Source organism: Lepisma saccharinum, chromosome 14 (genome assembly GCF_977018435.1).
Source record: "Lepisma saccharinum chromosome 14, izLepSacc3.1, whole genome shotgun sequence".
NCBI lineage: Eukaryota > Metazoa > Arthropoda > Insecta > Zygentoma > Lepismatidae > Lepisma > Lepisma saccharinum.
In genome coordinates, this window is record NC_139242.1 from 64,566,825 (window position 1) to 64,588,767 (window position 21,943).

The following is a 21,943-nucleotide window of genomic DNA, read 5'->3' on the forward strand; positions in this document are numbered from 1 at the left end:
TGATCACCTTTCCAATGGGGTAGTGGTAATGTTGTCGTCTTGTAATCAAGGGTTCCCAGGTTCAATACCTGGTGGAGGCACATTGCACAGTGGTTCGGATTCCATTTTAATCCAGTCCTGAATAACCTATCTGTATAAAGTGGACTTAAAGCAATAGTTCAAACATACAATCAATAAAGTGACGAAGAATGTTTTTCAACAAACCAAATTCAAATATATCAAGGTAAATCAATCCATTGCAGTCATACTTTGAAACATCTCTGTGTGGGGGAGAAGGTTAGGAAGGGTGCTATTTCATGCTGTGCATTGTCAAGATGATAAGAACAACTGAGACAAATTCCCACCACATACCTTGTTTTATCTTCTGAATTTTTGGATCAACCTTGATCCTACTTCAGGAATGGGAGAAAAGTAAATGGCTCTCACGTGTTGCACTTTATCTCAGTTGTTTCTACTACTTTGAGTTGTTTAGTTTTTAATTTTTTGAGTGTAGAATCCCGACTTACCAGCATAATTGGCAAATGTTGAGAGAATCTTTTACTCCTTTCTTTGTTCTTAAAAACTGGTTATTCATGGATGCTCTGGATTGAAATGTCAGGCTTACCTCACTTGTGAAAGGAATGGCTGAGTTTCTAAATATTGCCAGACCTAAAAATTCCCACACCCAAAAGCAGAGCTGGTGTTTCCAGAGTCCATTGTAATCAGTGTCGAAAGATTCATTTTGTCAGCATGTTTTCTCTCTCTCTCTCTCTCTCCCCCTCCCCCCTTTCCCCCATTTTTTCTTAGGCGATTCCCACATTGAATATCTATAATCATGTGAGCATGAACCTGCAGCGGACAGTTGCAATTAACATCACTTCTCGAAAACCAGAGTTGTTTTTTCAGGAAGTACAATGTTGACATTCCATCTCTGTACATACACAATTAAAAGAAGAAAGGGTACAATACTCAAGGGATTCCTTTTTGGATAACCCCTGCAGCCTCCTCATTAATACAAATTCAATAGATAAATCCAAAAATGTAGCACTGCTATGCACCTGCACCTAAAAATAGTCCCCTAATGTATCATAAAAAACATGTATTATGCAGTAGCAAAATAGTAGTGTTGCCAACTATTTCAAAATACACTGTTAGTTCTAACAAAGGTTATGTATCCTAGTTTCTTCAATTTATACACTACAAAAATACAACTCTATCAGAAAATATTACTTTATGGGTTTAAAAAAAAAATGAATTGTTCTTTTTTAAACTTCCAGACATCCTAGAAGGGATAGAATAAGGAATGAGTAGATCCGACAGACAGTGGGTGTGGTGAAGCTTCAGGACAGGATAGATCAGGCACAGATGAGGTGGTTAGGAGACATGAAGAGGACGGATGCAGAAAGACTGCCAGTAAGAGCTTACAATGCACAAGGAGTAGGAATAAAGCCAAGGGGGAGAACAAGATGTCGGTGGAAAGAGCAGATAGTGTTAGGAGAAGAGGACAAGATTGGACACCGTGGAAAGAGAGGAGTGGTGGAAGACCAGTTAAAAAAATGGAGAGGCTTGACTTCTATGCTGACTCAGCCAGAAGCAGGAAACTGCAAAGGCTGATGATGATGATGACATCCTTATTTGAAGTACAAAAAACAGCAATAGGACTTCACAGTAAACCAATATTTATCATATCATGCTTTTTTTTTAAACATTGAATAATCATATTTTTTTTTCTGATGGACTATTAGGCGCATCCAGAAAGTAAGTTTCCCTGGGGTCGTGCACAAAAAGGAAACATTATTCCATTCAATGATTTATTGCCACAGATACAGCACTTGTCCAGTTACTTGTCAACAGGCACTTGTCATAGCGTGGGACCAACTTCTGTATACCGGCGTCGTAGAAGACCGCCGCCTGGGTGCCGAACCACTGTGTGACAGCTGTCTGAACCTGTTCCTCGTTGTGAAGATGTTGGCCAGACAGGAACTTTTTCAGGTGCAAGAACAGGTGGTAATCACTGGTAGTGAGATCCGGGCTGTTATGACAAACATTGTCATATGGCATATTTTCGTATCATTTTGTATGTGGGTGTTGCGAAACCTAATTAATTATTCATGTCCAAAGTCACACAAACTTGTGTGAGAGAATTCACGATGGGTGGCGTGCCAATGCTCAAGGTAGTCATATCTGCTTACAAGCATTACCGGATTAGACTGCTAGATACCAATGGTCATTTTATCGTAAATGAAATGTAGATCCTCCAAATAAGGCAAATCTGTCTGTCAATTAACATAATAAATCAATTGTATTATCATTCAAACTTCTTTGTCACTTGTTATGGCCTGTGGCTATCGAATTATCCATTTTCTTATATTTAAGCCCCAAAGGGTTTTCTGTCACCTTATGCACAAGGGTAGTTTGGTCTGAGGGTGATTTTAGCGGATTTGATAACTTGCCCATGAGAAGTTAGACTATAATATTTACGGCGTGATACGCTACGTGCTATCACAAAAATGAATAATAAGCTTTATGCATGGAATAAGCACATACCGATACCTGACACACACACGTGGGTATATAGTGCTCAATAAACGTTAAAAAAGCAGTCTTGTTTCTTGGATCGAACATGGTGTAAAAAAGGTAAGAGAAAAAGGTGTGTCGTGGTTCCCGCAAAAAGATGGATATGAAAGTACTTGGTAAAAAAGGTCAAGTGAAAGAATAATCGGTGGTACTTGCAGTCACACGTACACATGGTTGTGATGAAGTGATCTACAAATTTGGACACACGGAGCACGACTTGCTGTAATTGCAAGCCGTGAGACATCAGCTGAAGACCTTTCACTTAACAAATAAAATATTCGTCCCAATCATTAAGGCCGGCTTTAGATGGAAGCATTTCCTTTAGCATTTTTGCTAGCAGTAAAAGCTTCCAAAAATTTTATAGCAGATAGTACTTTACACAACGGAAGCATTTCATGTAACTTTTCGGCTATTTTATGCGATTACAATGTATAACATATACAGCATGAAAGGCACGTCGAGTTACACCATCTATGTTGAGTGCACGGTGTGTACATTTGAATCAACTAACTAAAGTATTTTTTCATACATGTACAGTAAACGTTGTAAAGTATGTATTTAAGCAGCACCATTGTTTTGTACCTAATAACGTTTTACAGGAAACGTTACTCCTCTTGTGCCCGGTTCGCTCAACGCACGTTAAATTTTAAAGAAGCGTTAAATCAAGTTAACGCTACATTAGCACATCGAGGCATTTCTCCAACCTTCGTTAAGGCTAACTTATAATATTTTCCTGGTCTTTTCTTCTTTGCCCTGGACAAATTGCTACATTTATTGTTTTACATACAGTTATTGTAAAGTGCATGGCAAGGGTCCCCTAAATGTTTGATCATCACCAGGCTACTCTGCAGTTCGGGGTATACAGGGTGTCTCATAAGTAATAGTGCAAACTGACACAGGTGAAAGTACACGATAGTAGAAGCAAAAAAGTATCTGTAAACATGGTTCTGAAAACAAGCCATTTTTTTTAGATAATCGCGAATGTGTGATTATAAGCTGCCACTGACTTCATTGTTTGTAAACGTCGTCCTAGTTGGTAAAATGCTAATAATGTGTGGTTAGATGCAGTCACTGATTGCATTTTGTAAACACAGAGTGCTTTACTCCTTGTGCATTCTGAGGTCTGCTCTTTGTTTACAAAACAGAATATTTCCGAGAGGTGGCGTTGTAATCAAACACGATGGATACAATCAGTACACAGTTAGAGTAGAATGTTCAATAAAAGCAATGAGATCTCCAATGACTTTTCTTACTGTATTATTAGCATTTTACCAACTAGGACGACGTTTACAAACAATGAAGTTAGTGGCAGCTTGTAATTCACACATTTGCAATTATCTTGAAAACAGCTCGTTTTCTGAACCATGTTTACTGAGACTTTTTTCTTCTATTATCGTGTACTTTCACCTGTGTCAGTTTCCACTATTACTTGTGAGACACCCTGTATAGAACCAGCACTGCTCCAGACTTTTCACTTTCTTTTTAAAAGTTGAAGCCTGGATCGCAAGAATTTTTCTTGTAAATACCTTTCCAATATTTAAAATTTTAGACAGGAATTAACATATGCCCTTGAAATCAAGTATTGATAAATTCTGGCATAATCATAAAAGAGTAATAGTTGGATTACATCAGGGTTTGTTGACAAATATAAAAATATGGATGGCATAGCTCATCGTAATCAATTGATCCTGGTTTCGATACCAGGTGGAGCCACTGAAGGTCTCACCTTAAACTGTAGCTCTAGTATTGATTAGTCTATTTGTGCATAAAGTGGGCTTTAAAATATATTAAAACTCATGTATGAAATTAGGATTATGTTATATTAATTGATACCAGGTTCGTCCAGCGGTTGAGAAACACTGCACAAGAGTATCCTACCATGTCGATTGATCTACTGTGGCTGTTTGAAGCCTAAGCAGTCATGTCCTAAATAACCAAAAGCAACTACAGCCCCTTTACATTATGATAAAGTCAAATTACAGCTGATAACGGCACCAACAAACTTGCTAAAACCAAAAGAATGTTCTGAAAACATTGTACAGTCAAAGGCGAAGATAATAGTAGGCTAATTGACCTTCACTATTTTTGTTCTTTTTTTCATTTACGAGTGATTTTTTAATAAATGGAATTATGTTGACATCTGCTTATTGGTGTTTTATTTCAATCCATGATCATCACACTGTGGAAAACAGACTTAATTAAAATAGTAACGGCCAATTCACTTACTATTATTTATGCCTTTGGGTGTACTTATTGATACTTTATTATATCAACAAATTAGATGTTAAAAAATGTAGTAAGGCCTCTGCTTGGGTTTTCTTCTAGATTTTAAATATAGCTTATTGGGGTGCACATACCCGAACAACAAAGTGAGGCAACACCATGCACCGAATGGCATCTGCAGCTTGTGCTTCTTCAGTTCGAAAGGTTCAATTGAATACTGAGGGTTCGCTTCCAAACGACACATGTTGTTTCAGTGTGAAACTCCCTAAATTTATTTTTTTAAATACCTTTTAAAGGATGCCTCATCTCCAGGGAGGTATCAATTCGGAGCAAGCCCCAGCACCTGCTGACATGTTGGGTGAGAATGAGTCAAGGCAAGGACTTTTAAATTTCTTTCCGAAACACGGCACTATCTGTTTTCCGAAACACGGCATCTTAAATACAACAAAATATTGACATTATGAACTATGTGTGGTATGTTGTTAAGTACATTGATTGATTGATTGATTTAGTTTATTTTACTTCGCGTTTTGTGCCTCTTGGCTAATTTGCGAAGATGGGGATGAGTGATGAAATTGATGAATGGACATTCACAAACAACCAAACCCAACCGGGATTCGAACCCGGGACCCTTGGCATCGCAGCGTGATGTGCTAACCACTCGGCCACAGGGTCGGGCATTTGTTGTTAAGTACAGAACAAAATTCTTTCACCAATATACTATCCAATTTTAAAAATGTTTTAAGCACTTGTTGTTTTAAACGTGGCCCACGGTTACTCCTTACAATTTATATTTTTGTTAAAAAAAGGTAAAGTGTTCCCCTGTGCATAGCACCATGCCATGAAGGCGTATAGGGGGTGTGGGGGTAACGCCCCACACTTTCTTGATCCGGTCGTGAGTGGGGGTGATGTGATCAGCATCACGCCCCTGACCACCTTTACCCCCCAGGGTTTCCCCCAGGTACCCATGTTATTCGACGCTGGGTGGGCGCCGAGGCCGCTTTTACCGTTAGAAAAGTTCCCAGATTTGAACCGGCCGGGGATCGAACCCGGGACCTTGAGCATGGTAGTCAGACGCGTTACCGACTGAGCCACCGTGGCCATTTTTGTTAGAAAAATATATATATATATATATATATTCATCCATTTAACAGATTTCTGTGCACGGATTGAATGAATAGAAAAAGTTACAAAACTCATATGACCACAGACTATGAAAATCAAATATTAACCCTCTGTTGGTATACGTGTGAGCATGGTGCTCACCCTGGAATATAATTGTTAGTTCTTGAGCAGCAGATAATGATATCACTTTCTTGTGTAGCTGTAATTTGAAATGTCTGTGGCTTGTGGTACTTTATCCAGCATTCGTAATTCAAGCTCCTTCAAAGTCAGTTTTAAGTTCATTTAAGTTAAAATTTAGCTCTCTTATGTGCACCAGGTTTGGCAACACTACCGGGGTGGTCGTAGGAGGCAAGGAAAAATGTTGTTAGGCAAATGCAAGATAAGAAAAAAGGAATGTAACAAACAAGCAAATTTTACTTATATTTAATTCAAATACAGTACTTTCCCAAACAATCAGACTTAAAATGAAAGTATCAGATAATCTTAGTGGCTAATTGGTTTGCACCTACACTTCATACTAATGAAGCTACTTATAATATCTTCATAACTTAGTTGTCTTAAAATATCACTTTCAATGCTGAGCAAAGCCAAAACGTTGAGCCTGTCTTCTAACATGGAGGTTCGAAGCCTGTTTTTGATCAACTTCAATTTTGAAAATGACCTTTCTCCACTGCTGTTTGTTACCATAAGTGACAGGTACCAGTGGCATCTCCTGACCCTGAACTTCAGTCATTGGCAAAGAAGGAATGTTAACCCCCCCTCTCATTTCTGTGAACCAATATTACAAATTTTCTCCGTACCTTTTTGGTGTAATTTTATAAATATTTAGAAAAACATTAAATTACATAAATTATTTTAAATGTAGTAAATACTTCATTTAATGTATTAATATATTTGAAGGGTAAGGAGAAAATGAATAGACTATGTTCAATACTTCGCCATACAATTAATTTTTAAAGCAGGACTTTGCAACCAGAGGGGTTGGTGGAACTCCTACTTGCAGAAGTAATGACACATAACAAATGCTAAAGTAAATATATGTGCTTTCAACTTCGCCTTTCTGCCCGAGAGATTTAGGGAAAACCTATGATATGGCATGCCACTTTCACTTTCACGAATATACTTGAAACAACAAGGGAGTTTTCAGACTGAAGCGACAAGCGATATCGGGATTTCGCACAGAAGCATTGGATCTAAAGCAAATCATTCACCAGCCACGCTTGCGCAAATAACAGGCCGGGGCAACACAATGCACGGTATTGATAAAACGGCCCAGTCCGAGCGACAAGCGACAGGTGTTTTTTATTTTTGAATGTTGGTTTCCAAGAAACATGTATCGCTGCAGTCTGAAAGCTTCCTTTCGAACCAGTTCATCACGAGAAAATGCACGTGTCGCTTGGACTGGACTGTTGTTTTGTCAGCACCAGGCATCGTGTCGCCTCGGTCTGTTGTACTCGTATGCAAGGTGAATTGTTTCCTTTAGAGTAAAGGGGCTGTCGTGTGTCGCTTCGGTTTGAAACCTCACTAAGAAGCGTGCTTTTCACCACAACACAATACGCAGATAAACGATCAACATGCTTAACAAAATGCAAGTCGTACAAATACTTTCCGGGTACCAATCTTTTCTTCGTTCTGCTTGTATCAACAGGTTTCGTCTCTCTACGTCCTTCGGAAACCTACGAAGTGATACTTAATAAATTTGTTCCCGATCGAACTGTGAAACCATATACTACACAGTTGACATCCTATTTGCTTGTAAAAGAATCTCCACCTTGCTCTTTCATATTAACGTCCATAGCACCTTAAGCGTAACCGGATGTTCGAGGGGGACCAGACGAGTGCGCATGCTCTGCCTTTAACACCGTCTATACTAACCAGTGATCAAACTTCCGACGGCATAGAAAAATCTCATAGATCATGCATATCACTAGAATATTTTTGCATAGGCACTTAATGTGCTGTCACGACACCCCTTGTCTATGTTTTCATGTAACAGTTTCAAAATTTGATTTATATGATTTCTATCTACCAGTGGCGTAGCATGGCCATTTCGGGTGGGAACGCCAAGTCCGAAGGAAAGGTCGGCTCTTTTTTGGTTAATAATTTACTTATGGAATTAGTCGCCACAGGTGTTGTTAGAGTAAAGGGGCTGTCGTGTGTCGCTTCGGTTTGAAACCTCACTAAGAAGCGTGCTTTTCACCACAACACAATACGCAGATAAACGATCAACATGCTTAACAAAATGCAAGTCGTACAAATACTTTCCGGGTACCAATCTTTTCTTCGTTCTGCTTGTATCAACAGGTTTCGTCTCTCTACGTCCTTCGGAAACCTACGAAGTGATACTTAATAAATTTGTTCCCGATCGAACTGTGAAACCATATACTACACAGTTGACATCCTATTTGCTTGTAAAAGAATCTCCACCTTGCTCTTTCATATTAACGTCCATAGCACCTTAAGCGTAACCGGATGTTCGAGGGGGACCAGACGAGTGCGCATGCTCTGCCTTTAACACCGTCTATACTAACCAGTGATCAAACTTCCGACGGCATAGAAAAATCTCATAGATCATGCATATCACTAGAATATTTTTGCATAGGCACTTAATGTGCTGTCACGACACCCCTTGTCTATGTTTTCATGTAACAGTTTCAAAATTTGATTTATATGATTTCTATCTACCAGTGGCGTAGCATGGGCATTTCGGGTGGGAACGCCAAGTCCGAAGGAAAGGTCGGCTCTTTTTTGGTTAATAATTTACTTATGGAATTAGTCGCCACAGGTGTTGTTTATTTGCCTGAAGTCAGCTGGGTTTGCAATAAAACATCATCATCCATTCAGTTTTTAGCTAGAAAATTAGATGCCTCAATATGCAACAAATGTTTTGAACTCTGGTGTTTTATACCTTTCGGCATGACACAAATCATTATAAAACCTACCTGAATCACAAGCCTCTGGACAACAGTAGACGTCATTGTTGTGAATGATCCAACTAATGATTGATTTGGTTTATTTTACTTCGCTTTTCTACCACTTTTGGTTAATCGCGAATATGAATATGAGTGATGATGATATTGATGAAGGGACACTCACAAAGAACACCTGTGCTCACCCCGGGATTCGAATCACGGGCCTCTGTCGTCTTGGCGCGCTGTGCAAAACTCTCTGACACGGAGGTGGGCGGATGATCCAACTATCGTACACTCTACTAACATAACAGTGCCGATTAGTAATTCAGACCATTGTTTATTACGTCTTGAGAATGTTGATAAACATTTTAAAATAATTTTGTCCAGAGACCATTCGATGTTAAGAGTTTTCAAATGACTGCTAAACATTTCCATTGACACAATATTAAGCAGTTACATAATAACTAAAAAATAATAACCCGCAAAACTATTATTTTTTTTATTATTATTAAGTGGTAGAGCAGCCACAGGCTGAACTTCTACCACGAGGACTTCAGCAACTTATTTGACAAAAACTGTGTTGGTCTTTTAAGCCCCTATCACACGGAACTGGATTTCTAGTTGAAATGCCCTACTTGGTGATGAACTAACTTTCTAGGTAGCAATCATGGCCGCCTGGCAGACTGCTTGACTGGTTTGGAGGAATAGGACTTGTTCTAATTGCTACTTGCTTTCCTCGACTGGATTCTGTGAAACAGCCAATCAGAGCAAAGTTTCGCCATGTGAAGATAATCTGTGAGTGTGCGAAGGAGCGCTTTTATCTGTGGTTTCCGAGTGTTACTCCAGCAATGTATAACGTATACAGCATGAAAGGCGCTTTGAGTTACACCATCTATGCTGAATGCACGGTGTTTACACTTGAAACAACTAAAATATTCTTCCATACGTGTACAGTAAACGTTGTAAAGTATGTATTTAAGCAGCGCCATTGTTTTGTACCTAATAACGTTTTATACGAAACGTTATTCCTCTCAGTTGAATAGTTATCGACTTTTAAAAATGTGAAGTGATACATTGTTTACATCTCACGTGGCCGACATTACAACTTCCCTCATATGGGAACAAAAGTCTATCGACAAGTACGCTGATAAGTATCGTGTGAGTCGAAAACTAGCAAATTGGTAGCCAGTCCAGCGCCAACTAGGACATACCTAGTGGATATCCAGTTCCGTGTGATGCGGGCTTTAGTTTTTAATGCACATCGCTGTTCGTGCGATAAATTATACAATGCAGTGGCCATTGAGAAGTGCTATATTTCAGTTTGGTAAAGTTACGTCAGTCAATATTGCGTATTGTAGCAACACATAGCACGAGTGGCACGAGCGCGAAGAACCGGGCAGAAATTCTACCGCTGTCGTCTGCTTCAGAAGGCAGGAAGGGTCACGTGAACCAATCACGTAGCCCTCTGCTCCATACGCGGGCGTAAGAGAGAGCATTTGGGCGCGTGCTTTAGAGGTCCAAGCTTTCCCTCCAGAAAGGCAGCAAGGAATATAGGGTCCTGTACGCCGAACCTGCTCGGCGTCCTGGCCAGGAAAGGCATTTTAAAAAAATGCTAGAACGAGTGTTGTTAGTGGAGCGTTGCAAGCGGATCGCGAGAAATAGCTATTATAATGCCATGAAGGTCAGACATATATTAAATTAGTCAAGATTTACTTTATATTTACAGCATTTACGCATTTTTTAAATATTAAATCCAGTGACGTGCGGTGATGTCGACACTTGGGGTAGCAATCAGTAGCGTGCAAAAGGCAGGTTGGTGTGGGTCATAATCCCCCCTCCACCCTTTAGGGTCCAGTATTCCTAAAAATAGAAAGTCAAAGAAAGGAAAGGATTGCAAAATGAGGAACGACTACTGAAAAGAAGCACGTGTTAATCCCACCCTCTTTCGAAAATCCAAAACATGCTGATTTGACTATTAAGCCAGAGATCCCGGGTTCGAACCCCGACCTGGGCATGGGTGTTATTTGTGTTTGTCCCTTCATCAATTTTATCGTACCATCTTGACGATTAGCCAAAAGTGTAGGAGAAGCGAAGTAAAACAAACCAAATGAAACAATCAATCAATGATTTGATTTATGCTACTTAGCGTCACTGTCACATTTGGTTAATCGCGAAGATGGTACAATACAATTAATGAAGAGACAAACACAAAAAACACCCATGCCGAGGTCGGGGTTCGAACCCGGAACTCCTGGTGTCGTACCGTGCAGTGATAACCACTACCCCGCGGTTGGTTGATTTGGTGTTTAAGTCCACTTTATGTACATAAAAGCTAATCGGGACTGGATCCACAGTTTAAAGTGGGATCGAAACCACTATGTGCGTCCACCTGGTACCGATCCGGGACCACTTGCACTCCCCCACGGAGGTCGGCCGACAACAAAGATGAGTGGAAAGCTCTAACTATTCGCTTACGTGGGTATCGATAAAGCAAACTGCGTATTTGCTCAGTGGTACGTAAATTTCAATTGGATTTTTGAAACACCATATTTGCATATGATTAACGTTTTTCCAAAAAAAAAATTGCATTGCTTGATTTCCCTAATTTCTCCATCTCACTATCTCGTTACTGAAGGATCCGGGCTCGACCCCTGGCCTGTGCATGAGTGTTCCTTTGTAACCACTCTTCATCCGTTTAATTTAATCAACGTTCATAGTCATGGCAGAATTTAGGTAAAGTGATGGAAAAGCAACGCTGAAGAAATGAAAAAGAAAATACAAATAATTTCCTCCCAGTGCATCTGCAGGGCACTGTGAAATCAGGAGTCCAGAGTTCTCTGTTTATGACTCCCTCGTGACTTCCATAAGCTCATTAGCTACTTATCGCGATTAAATCTATACAGCTAGAAAAAGCGATGGGAGGTGGCAAAAATTCAATATATTAGAGGATATAAACAGGTAACAAAACACACTTTTTTCTTCTTTCTTCAATGATATTCATTTGGATTTTTGAGTTCTGGGATACATTTTACATTCCAAATTATTTCACTATTAACTGCAGAGTACAACACATAGGAACAAGAATGCGCGCTCGTCACGGGTTCGAATCCCGGCCTGAATTGTTGTTTGTGAGGTCCCTTCATCAATTTCATTATATCATCACTCATCCTCATTTTCGCGATAACCAATTGTGGCAGAAAGGTGAAGTAAAATAAACCAAACCAACAACAACAATTAGAACGCGCGTTTTCTTGCCCAAATTAATACATCCGTATTTATGACTGTTTAGCTTACCCATTTTTTTTATTGGAGGCAAAATTATTAATATATTTAAATAAAACACTAGTAAAACGAGAGCGATATATTTATTATTTAATCATTATATATTCCATATTTTTTAAAAAAGAGAAAAGAAACCATAACATTTTTGTCTGCACATAATACAAGTACGTTCCCATTCATATACAAATAAAACTACATCCCATATTATACATACATATTGTACAACGGTTTAAAGTTTGTGTAAATACAGAGAACATAAGTACTGCAGAAAATTTTCCCCTGGGTTCTTTAGAGGATTTACAAAGGAATCGAAGGGAAACCTATCCCCTATCTGTTCTATAGGAGATAGGCTGGAGGACCTGAAATCACGGGCTTTCAACTTTGGGAGCGGGGAAAAGGGGGCAAGGGAGATACAGGGAGAAATCTTCCCTTTGCCTTCGGGCGTTTGTCTATACCTGGATCTGATAAGGCGGAAGAAGAGCCAGCTAGGGTATTCAGCATTGCCAGCTGATCACATCGAGGGGTGAGAAGCGCGTGGAAAGAAATGTTGCATATGAACTGAGGCTTCAAAATAATAAATATTGTGATTTGAAAATAATTAGAGACGTGAGATTGATTGATCTATCTCTGCTAGACTAGCTACTCCTCAGTGCACGTCACTGATTAAATCTGGGAACGCCGGGCGTACGGGCGTACTATAACGATACGCCACTGCTGTCTACAAATCTCAGGGGGTAGGAGCAAGTGGCACCCTCTGCGGGCGGCCTTGTATCACAGACTAGTAAATACACTAATTGTTTGTGTGGATGATGACGTCAAAATCATGCTTTTCATTTCCACTGAAATCCGTCCAATGTACTAGTGATGGGTTCAAGCCGTTCATTTGTGCGAGTCGACTCATGAGCGCTCGCTCACTGAGAAGAGTCGTTCAAATGAGTCGTTCAAAAGAGTCGCCAAGCTTCTTTTTCTCGAAACACATGCCTGAAGAGGGGGAAGGGGGTAGGTGGTGTTGAAGCAGATGATTGTATTTAAGTAAACGAACACAACGTACGTCCTTCAAGATTAATAAATTGTATTGCATTTTTGTGTATGTGTGTGTGCGTGTAGCCGACTAGATGGCCAAGATTCTGAAGTAATCGACATTTGATCTTGCCACAGAAGTTCCCGGGATCTAGTCCCGGTCTGGGCAAAGATATTCTTTACGAGTGTCCCTTCATCTATATCATCACGCATCATCCTCATCGTCGCGATTACTTAAAATTTGAAGAAAAGCGGCATAAAATAAGAAAAATACAAATACGATTCTGTATGTGTGTGGATATACATATATGTGTAAACAGTAAACACACACACACACACAAACAAAATTTATACTTTTTTTATACACATACTTGTTTTCATTACTCTGCCTCATGAGTGAGATTTTCTATATTTGTATCTTGTTTCAGTTTACATTTCATGCTGCGGATAATGCAAATTATGCAGTACGATAGCATACACAGAAATGCTATATAATTATATCAACCTTTTATTAGTAATAACGTGCATTTACATATTCTTCCTTTTTTGCATTCGATCACTGGTTTTAATATCGCAACAAAATGCACTCCAGATCTGCGCTGCGACACATGCTTGCATTTCCACGAGCATCGCTCGTTCACGACTCTTGAAACAGCACGAAGAGTCACAGCACAGTCCCACGACTCTTTCCCCATCATTCGTTCACGACTCGCGAGTCGGCACGAAGAGTCATTAAGCACCTTAGCGACTCTTCTCCTCCCTCATCGTTCACGACTCGCGAGTCGGCACGAAGAGTCATTAAGCACCTTAACGACTCGCTCGCCTTAGCGACTCTTCTCCTCACTCATCGTTCGCTCGCGAGTCGCGAGCTCTCTTACACAAGGCGCGGCGGCGGCAGTCTCGCCAGCAGACTGGATCTACAGTTTAAAGTAGGATCCACCCGCTCGCTCTCCGCGGATGGCTAACAGCTGTGTTTAAGAAATATATATCGCTCTTGAACATTATCCATGTCCATAGCTTTTTGTTGTTCTACAGTCATTCAATATAAGTTTCTGCCAATATCATAATGTATGATCGAATTTCTATAAAGCGGGCCAAATTATACGTATGTATTTTTTTTAATGTTGCTTTCTACTAGTAAAACACCTTAACACGTAGGCTCACCGCAGATGGCCAACAGCTGTTTATATCACTCGTGAACATGACCCATGTCCATCTTACGTAGTTGTTCCTAATTCTGCAGTCATTCAATAAAAGCTTTTTTGCAGTATCATGTACGATGAGATTTATGATTAAACTTCTATATTTATTCTTTAATGCTGTTTTCATTAGTAAAATATTTACACGTTAATGTTAATGAAATATTTCACGTCATATGAAAACGATTTTGTCAGACAATATTTAAAGTTCACTTTATGCTCGGGATTGAAGCTACATTTTAAACTGGGGGTCTAAATCACTGGGCAAGGTGCCTCCACAGAGGATCGAATCCGAGACACCAGCTTGAAATAATCTTGGAGTGACAGATAAGTGGTGTCGCCCTCCTCAAAGTAAGCCTATTGACACCGAAAGTTCCGGGTTCGAACCCCAGCCCAGAGATGAGTGGTAATCTGTACTTAACCTCTTGTCAATTACTCTAATCACCATCCATCCTCCGTCCTTGCCTTGTAACGATACCTGGTGGATCCCACTTTAAACTGTAGATCCAGTCCCGTTTAGCTTATCTGTACGTAAAATTCATTCATCCTCGCTGTCAATACTAAGTAATTAGGTATAAAAGATGCATAAAATACAACAAAGCGTGTTAGGCAGTTAAAATATTAAAACTGAATTAATAAATTATAAAATATAATTACTGCATGCTAATTTATAAGAAATTATAGCATTTTAAAATTTGTTTGTTCCTTAATGGGAAAATAACTAGTAGCTTATTTCTTCTGTTCATTCTCATGTTAACAGATTTGTTTTCTTGGATAAATAAAATTGAACGTGTAAATTAAAAGGTTTACATGTGCACGAAGCGGAAGAGCAACTCGATCGAGTATCGTGGTGAGACAAGATGACTGGCACATCGTTTCAACTCGTGAATGAGAATGCATATCTTGTTCGTGATTTGATTTCAAGTTAAAAACACCTGTCAGGTCTTGTTCGCTTATCGATTTCAAAGCATAAATCGGTATCGTTACTCCAATGAGACGAGATTCTCGGACAGTACATTTTACACAGAGTGTCTCTCATCATCTCACCAACTTTGGAAGGGTTGGCCCTGTTTTCATTGCGATTTTGTAATGCCCTGCTACTTGTGAAACTGATTCACTTCCAACAATTTCAGTCGCCTCCGTGGAGGAGTGGTTAGAACAGTGCGCTAAGAGGAATCTCGGAATTGAGTGTCACTTCATCAATTTCATTATATCATCACTGATTTTCATGTTCGCGATTAGCCAAAGTGGCAGAAGAGCAAAGCCTGGGCAAAAGTGGTATCCCGAGCCGCTATGTGTTTCCACCGAATATCGGCCTCAGGACTCCCTGCCCTCGTGCCGCGATGTGCTAACCACTCCGCCACGGGGGCCGGCCCTCCCCATCACATCTCTGTTTTATACTAAAGGCCATGATTGAATATGAATTTAAAATTTTGTGTGCGTCACTTAGGCTACTTTGCACCCTTCACTTTATACGAGATCCAGCCCCTTACCAGAACTAAAATAACATAACTGTAATGTCCTGTAGTAACTAAAATATTAAAATAATCTGACCGGTTAAAAGCTGAGGCTGTAAAGGCACTCTGCACACATAAGGACAAAACACAGGACAACACACACACATTCCTACGAAAATTATACTGGCCGTAGGTATAGACGCCAGAGCCTCGTTAGTCTGCAAAATGCAGTCCAGGGTGTACTATGTGGAACTGAGGTTGACAATTGGGTGTACTACGTGGAAGGATCATCCCTTAAACTATATTTCTCGAGACCCTTGATGTGCTAACCACGCCGGCATACATTATAGAATACTTGAGTTAGTTTTGTCAATATTCATTTTATTGATTGCATTTTTGTTTTGCAATGATTTTGCGCACTGAATTTTCATATTTATCTTTGCTTTTCATTTGTGTTTTACTTCTATTTTGTATATAATGCTGTGTTTCTATTGGTGTAAATTTGTGATTCGTCTCTAATAACGTTATCATTTCAATGTGATTTAAATTTTAATCTTCTAATCTCACGTGTATAATATATAAGTATATGTATGTACACATGCATACAGAGAGAAAGAGAGGGAAATTGCATGATATGATCGTTAGAGGGGAAATCCCCACCGTTCCCCGCATAATTTCAAATTTGTTCCTTGTATTACACAAAATATATTAAATTAATGTTATAACAAATTGAATATCTATTATAGATCGGATTATAAGAAATTATGTATAACTGCGTGTGTGAGCGTGTGTTTGTCTCTCAGGTTCTTTATTAAAAAAATCAGAAAAACAGAACATAATGTAGTATTCAAATATAAAAAGACCTTCATTTCACGAGTCCACTTATAATTAATTCATTATCATGTGGTTTGTTCTATTAGGTAATTCTTAACTGAATATAAAAAAATGTAAGTTATAATTTTTGTTTTAATACATGTTTGTTATTTTCACTAAAGGTTTATCGTTTGAACTTGTGCTTGCTGCTTGTATTACGTCATTTTTGGATTTGGAGTAACATAAAACAAAAGATGTTTGTTGTCTTTGATCTTGCTTTAGAAAATAATGATTGGTTGATTGATTTGGTTTATTTTACTTCGCTTTTCTGTCACCTTTCTTTGGGTAATCGCGAAGATCAGGATGAGTAATGAGGTGTACTAACCACTCCACCATGGAGGCCGGCGCTTTAGAAAATAATTAAAAGTAACAATCGCTTTCCACACTAAGTATTTTGTGTTGCAAATTATAAATTACTGCCTTCCTTTTCTGATTCACCCTAATAGCATAGTGGTTAACGCTGTCATGTATTAAAATGGTTTGCTTGGCAAAAATTGTTATAAGTACACTTTTATGCTCCAATAGGCTAATCGGGTCTCCCCGATGGCGTAGTGATAACGTCGCCGGTAATCAAGGGGTACCGTGTTCAATACAAAGTGGAGGTTCGGATCCCACTTTAAACTATAGGTCCAGTCCCGACTATCCTATCTGCACATAAAGTGGACTTAAACAATAACAACTCAAAATAGGCTAATCGGAATATTGTAATCAAGAGGTCTGTGCCTAACACCTTCCCAAAATCTTTACAAGACTCCCCTAATATTTTTTACTAACATTTAATTTCTTGTAATTTTAGCGCTAATGGTTTGGCCGAACTTGAAACTACAGGACAAATTTGTTGGCTGTTCTTCGCTGCCCGTCATGGGCTGAGGTTGCGCGCTCTCTCTCTCTGCAAACAACACTCGCGAGTCGCGAGCTCGCGAGTCGACTCTTTCCTTCGTTCAAAGAGTCGCTAAAGTGTGCCACGACTCTTTGAACGAAGGAAAGAGTCGACTCGCGAGCATGCTCCTTCCCCTCTCATCGTACACGGCACGTTTCAGCCAGCTTTACTCAACTAGGGGTAGGGAAAAGGAACAGAGAGGACCCCCCTCCCTCTCCTCTCCAGTCCCCATTTGCTGCCCGCAGAATCGACTTGCTTTCTTTAAAAAATTCCGGCCGCCAGGCGAGTATACACTTGCGCATGCGCCTTCCTCGCAAAATTCGTGGAAAGGAGAGGGAATAATGGAATAATAGTTGCTTGGCGGGCGGAGGAGTCGTGGCACACATACGACTCTTTGAACGTGTCGTTCAATTCTGGTGAACGAGTCGTTCACCGCTCACAAGAGAGAGTCGTTACTTTTGAACGACTCGTTCACGAACGACCCATCACTACAATGTACGCTCGGCCTGGCAACTATGATAATAAGAACGGCGTCCATGTTGGGAGTTTTGTAGCGAAAACTGCGTCCTTGTGTTATTCCAGTTTGTTACATGGTTGCAAGTAATGTAAATTTTCCTTGTGACAGAAATTCGTGTGTGAGTGGAAAGACAAAATTATGGGAAGGAAAGCAGCGCCGACAAAAGCAAAGCCGGTAATTATAATGGATAAAATATATGTAAAACAAAGCTGCGTCCCTTCAATAAATATTGCTTCGCGCGCAAACTTGTTGGTGGTTTGCAACCCAAACGCCCATGCATAAGTAGAATTGGATTAATGTGTATTTATTAACAGAAATTTTTGCACACAGACACGTAAACCTAATGGTCGGGCGTGTATCATTGTAACTATTGTTGGAATCTTGACAACATATTGTTTCTGATTTTATAAAAATATAGTTCACTTCTTAATTTAATATAATTAACTTGTACTTCGAGGAAGAACAATATATTAACATTCTGAAGCGTGTATGTACATGTGTTGATTACAAGCGTAATTACAACTGCCTATTCAAGGTTAAATTTAATAGGTTTATTTACTATAGAATGACAAAGTTTGCTTTTCCGAACGGATGAATGCCTTTGAAAATGTGAGTATGCTGTGTATAGTCAAAGTGCAAGCCATGGCTCAAGTTATGCTAAAAATGAACAATAACGTCATGATGCGTATCTTCATGATCCGAATTATATACCATTTTTAAGGCAACACAAACCTGTACTCTATTTTAGAATAAATTAAATTCGTTTCATGGTGTATACTGGTTCTGAATACTATGTCTATAGGCACATACTACAGAGGTTTACTGATTCCTCACCGTGTTTGTACATGACGATTTTTCAATCATGCTACCATGAGCTTACATTTATTAATGTTTATTACGTTACTATTCATATGTTTTATCTGGTTTCAGGTTGTCGAGTTTGCCATAAGTTCCGATTTCATCATTGAACACAAACATTTTTTTTCTTTCATTTTTCGATTTATATTTGTCAACACATACTTTGAAGTTTTACTGATTCCTTACTGCGTGTTTGCTTAGTACTCAAATCCTTTCGTGGTTATGTTAGGCATACAAGGTTTAGGCCTCTTAGTATTATAATATTTTCCCTAGATGCTTTCAACATCTCATGTTGGTTCTGGCCTCAAGCACAACACCCCTTTGAGATTTGTGTTGTTTGTGGGATGCCTTGTTGATGGGAAGCTTGGATATTTGTGTAAGGTACCTTTTACATTACTGATACCTAAATAGGACTTTTTGGAACTGCAAACACTGTTAAGAACTTTCAGAAAGCTTCAAATTTACTTTCACAATCATTTCCACTATTCTGCGATATTTTCTCTTTCTTGTAAGAATGAGAAATGCCTAGTCAGTGGGGAACAAGGATGCTTGCATAAGTTACTTTTTACATCTTTTATTCGCCGATAAATTGCACTTTTTGTGAACTCTTTGGGATTTACTTTTCACCAATGTTCAAATTTACTGTAACAATAATTTCTGCAATACTTAGTCTTTCTCCTATGAAAGTTTGAAAAAAAAATTAAATATTCAGAGCCATTACTTTTTGCTTGGTTTCCATAGTATTTTCACACTTTCCTTAATCTACATGTGGATACAACATACTTTGCACAGGTGTTACGGACAAGATTCTTGAAAAATGTCTTTATAAAGCACACATTAGTTTTTTTGACTTCAAGCTTACTTCAACAGCCATTTCCAGTTTTCTACATGCATTCCACATCCTCCTGTAAGATTTCTTCTTGAATGCACTTTGGTTGCGAATGTGAGGAGCTTGAGCATATTTCTTGAAGTTATTAAGTTTTTCAATTTTTACTTCTCTCTTCTTTCTTCAAAACTGACACATTTATATTTCAGAGTGAATAGGAAGAATAGAACTAAAGGCAACTACAAAAACCTCATTTTTTTAAAGTCAACCAATATTATTGTAAATTATATTATATGTTGAGATTATGTATGTATTATAAATTGAGAATATTATCTTCTATTCCATGACAATTTTCATGACACATCAACTCAGAGATACTGTCAGTATTTATGGAATGTAACGCAAATAAAACAAATGCTCTATCTTATCATTCCTATCTACACTAGATTTTTCACAAAGTATGCTTTGTGGAAGAAAACACCACCGTCAATTACTAACTGACGAAAAACAGGGTGGGGTGGGTGTAATTGCATATGAGGTTGTAAGGGTTCACATGGAGCCAAAATGACCATAAATTGGGACTCGTTAAAAATGTTATGTAAAGTGTTTAGTAGGGGTAGATAAAACTAAAAGTAGTTCACAAGCCAGGCTATTTCATCGGGAGCTTTCTTTTTTTCTTCTTCTACCAGAAAGTGTGAATAGCTATGCCATACATTCTAATACATATACATGGCCACTCTCCTATATCATGGCAGATTTCAAAATCTGACCAGCAACAATACAGAAATGGCATGTTTATTATTCTGATTTAATGATACACCTGATACAAAAAACCCACAAATAACAAAAATAATATACTGTACTCGTTATTTGAAGAGGAAAAGAAAAAAGAGTGATGTAAATTTCCATAGAGGAACTTGTAATTTTAGAACTGAATTTGAAAATTCAGGCACCATGGTGGCAGTGTGCCATGTATTTGTGTGTATTTATGTTATTTGCATTGAGCATCAGCTGATAGTGAAAGTGGGGACCTCCCATTTCACAGCATACACGCACATGCTCACAAATAAGCTAAATTTGTCAAAAGTGGCAAAACTTTTCTCCTGTGCCGGTTTAACAATAAGTATCCATCAATCATCAGGTGAAATAGCGGCGAAAGCTTTGTTAAATCATAACTTTCATATATTTCCAACTAAAAAAAATATATATAGAGAGAAATTATTTGACTTCAAATAGGGGTTCTTTTTCTGCATGTTAGTGAGAAGTTATGAGTGCATAGCACAATTATAGCATGGGGGAAACAAAATTGCAACCAGTCTTTAAAATAAGTACTAAATATGATATGAAAATTTCGTTTTCACACACTACCATTTTGCAGCCCTAAAACAAGAACAAATAATCGACTAGAGTGAAAACTTCTCTAGCAGCTTCCTGCCAACATTTTTGGAATTCTGGATCACAATTCTTTAGTCCTATTAAGGTTCATGTTGATAATTTAGTTTCTAATTCTATTCTTGAATGAACTGTTTTTGTTTTATTTGCCACAGCACCATGACTGTGGGTGGATACAGTATTGAAACCACATTTTGGTGTCAGTAAGTGTGCAGCACCATTCATCTTTGCTTTTGTCTCATAAAAGCTGATTAGAAACTGCATTGTAGTTATATATAGGTAATATGCTATATGTTTTCTTACAGTTGCCAGTGAAACGATCTTCCTCTCCAAAACTAGTCATAGACGCAGCACAGATGGCTCCGAGGTGCTTCATTTGTGACGAGATGATTTCTGGGAAGGCAGTCCCACTCATTCTGGGGAACACGCGCCATTCCAAGACTCGAATGCCAACCAAAATAGGGCAACTCATGGGGGATGGCTACATGGTGGTTGTATCACAGGATGACCTCCTTTGCCTCCGTTGTGTAGCATTGCTTAATCATTTGGACAAGTTAGAAGGAGACCTAAAGATTGTTAGGAAAGCATTAATAGGCTACCTGAAAAAGAAATATCATTTGGGAGACGATACATCAAAGCAAAAGTTGTTTCCTGATGGAGAAATAGTCAATGGTGGTATGTATAAACACATTGAACTCTTCTCTTGCTTTTGATTGCATTAGTTTGTGATATCTTATGTTGAATAAGTTTTATTTTTGATCTTCTGCTTCATATATTTGCTACTCTTGCCAAATTATTGCTTGCAACTTATTCAAGCACTCAT

General features: G+C 38.8%; 1 protein-coding gene across 3 annotated transcripts in view; it reads left to right on the top strand.

Annotated features, from left to right (window-relative positions):
• Positions 1 to 18,054: 18,054 nt before the first annotated feature.
• LOC145998967 (uncharacterized) overlaps positions 18,055 to 21,943 on the top strand; it is a 29,704-nt gene continuing 25,815 nt past the window's right edge. For 2 of the 3 annotated variants that reach the window (XM_083135807.1, XM_083135805.1), the window contains exons 1-2: positions 18,055 to 18,218; positions 21,426 to 21,795. In XM_083135807.1, coding sequence (XP_082991933.1) covers positions 18,183 to 18,218; positions 21,426 to 21,795 — 406 coding nt within the window. In that variant the 5' untranslated portion in view covers positions 18,055 to 18,182. Of the gene's footprint in view, positions 18,219 to 18,379; positions 18,654 to 21,425; positions 21,796 to 21,943 lie in introns of those variants that run through there. The other variant, XM_083135806.1, reaches the window with a different exon arrangement.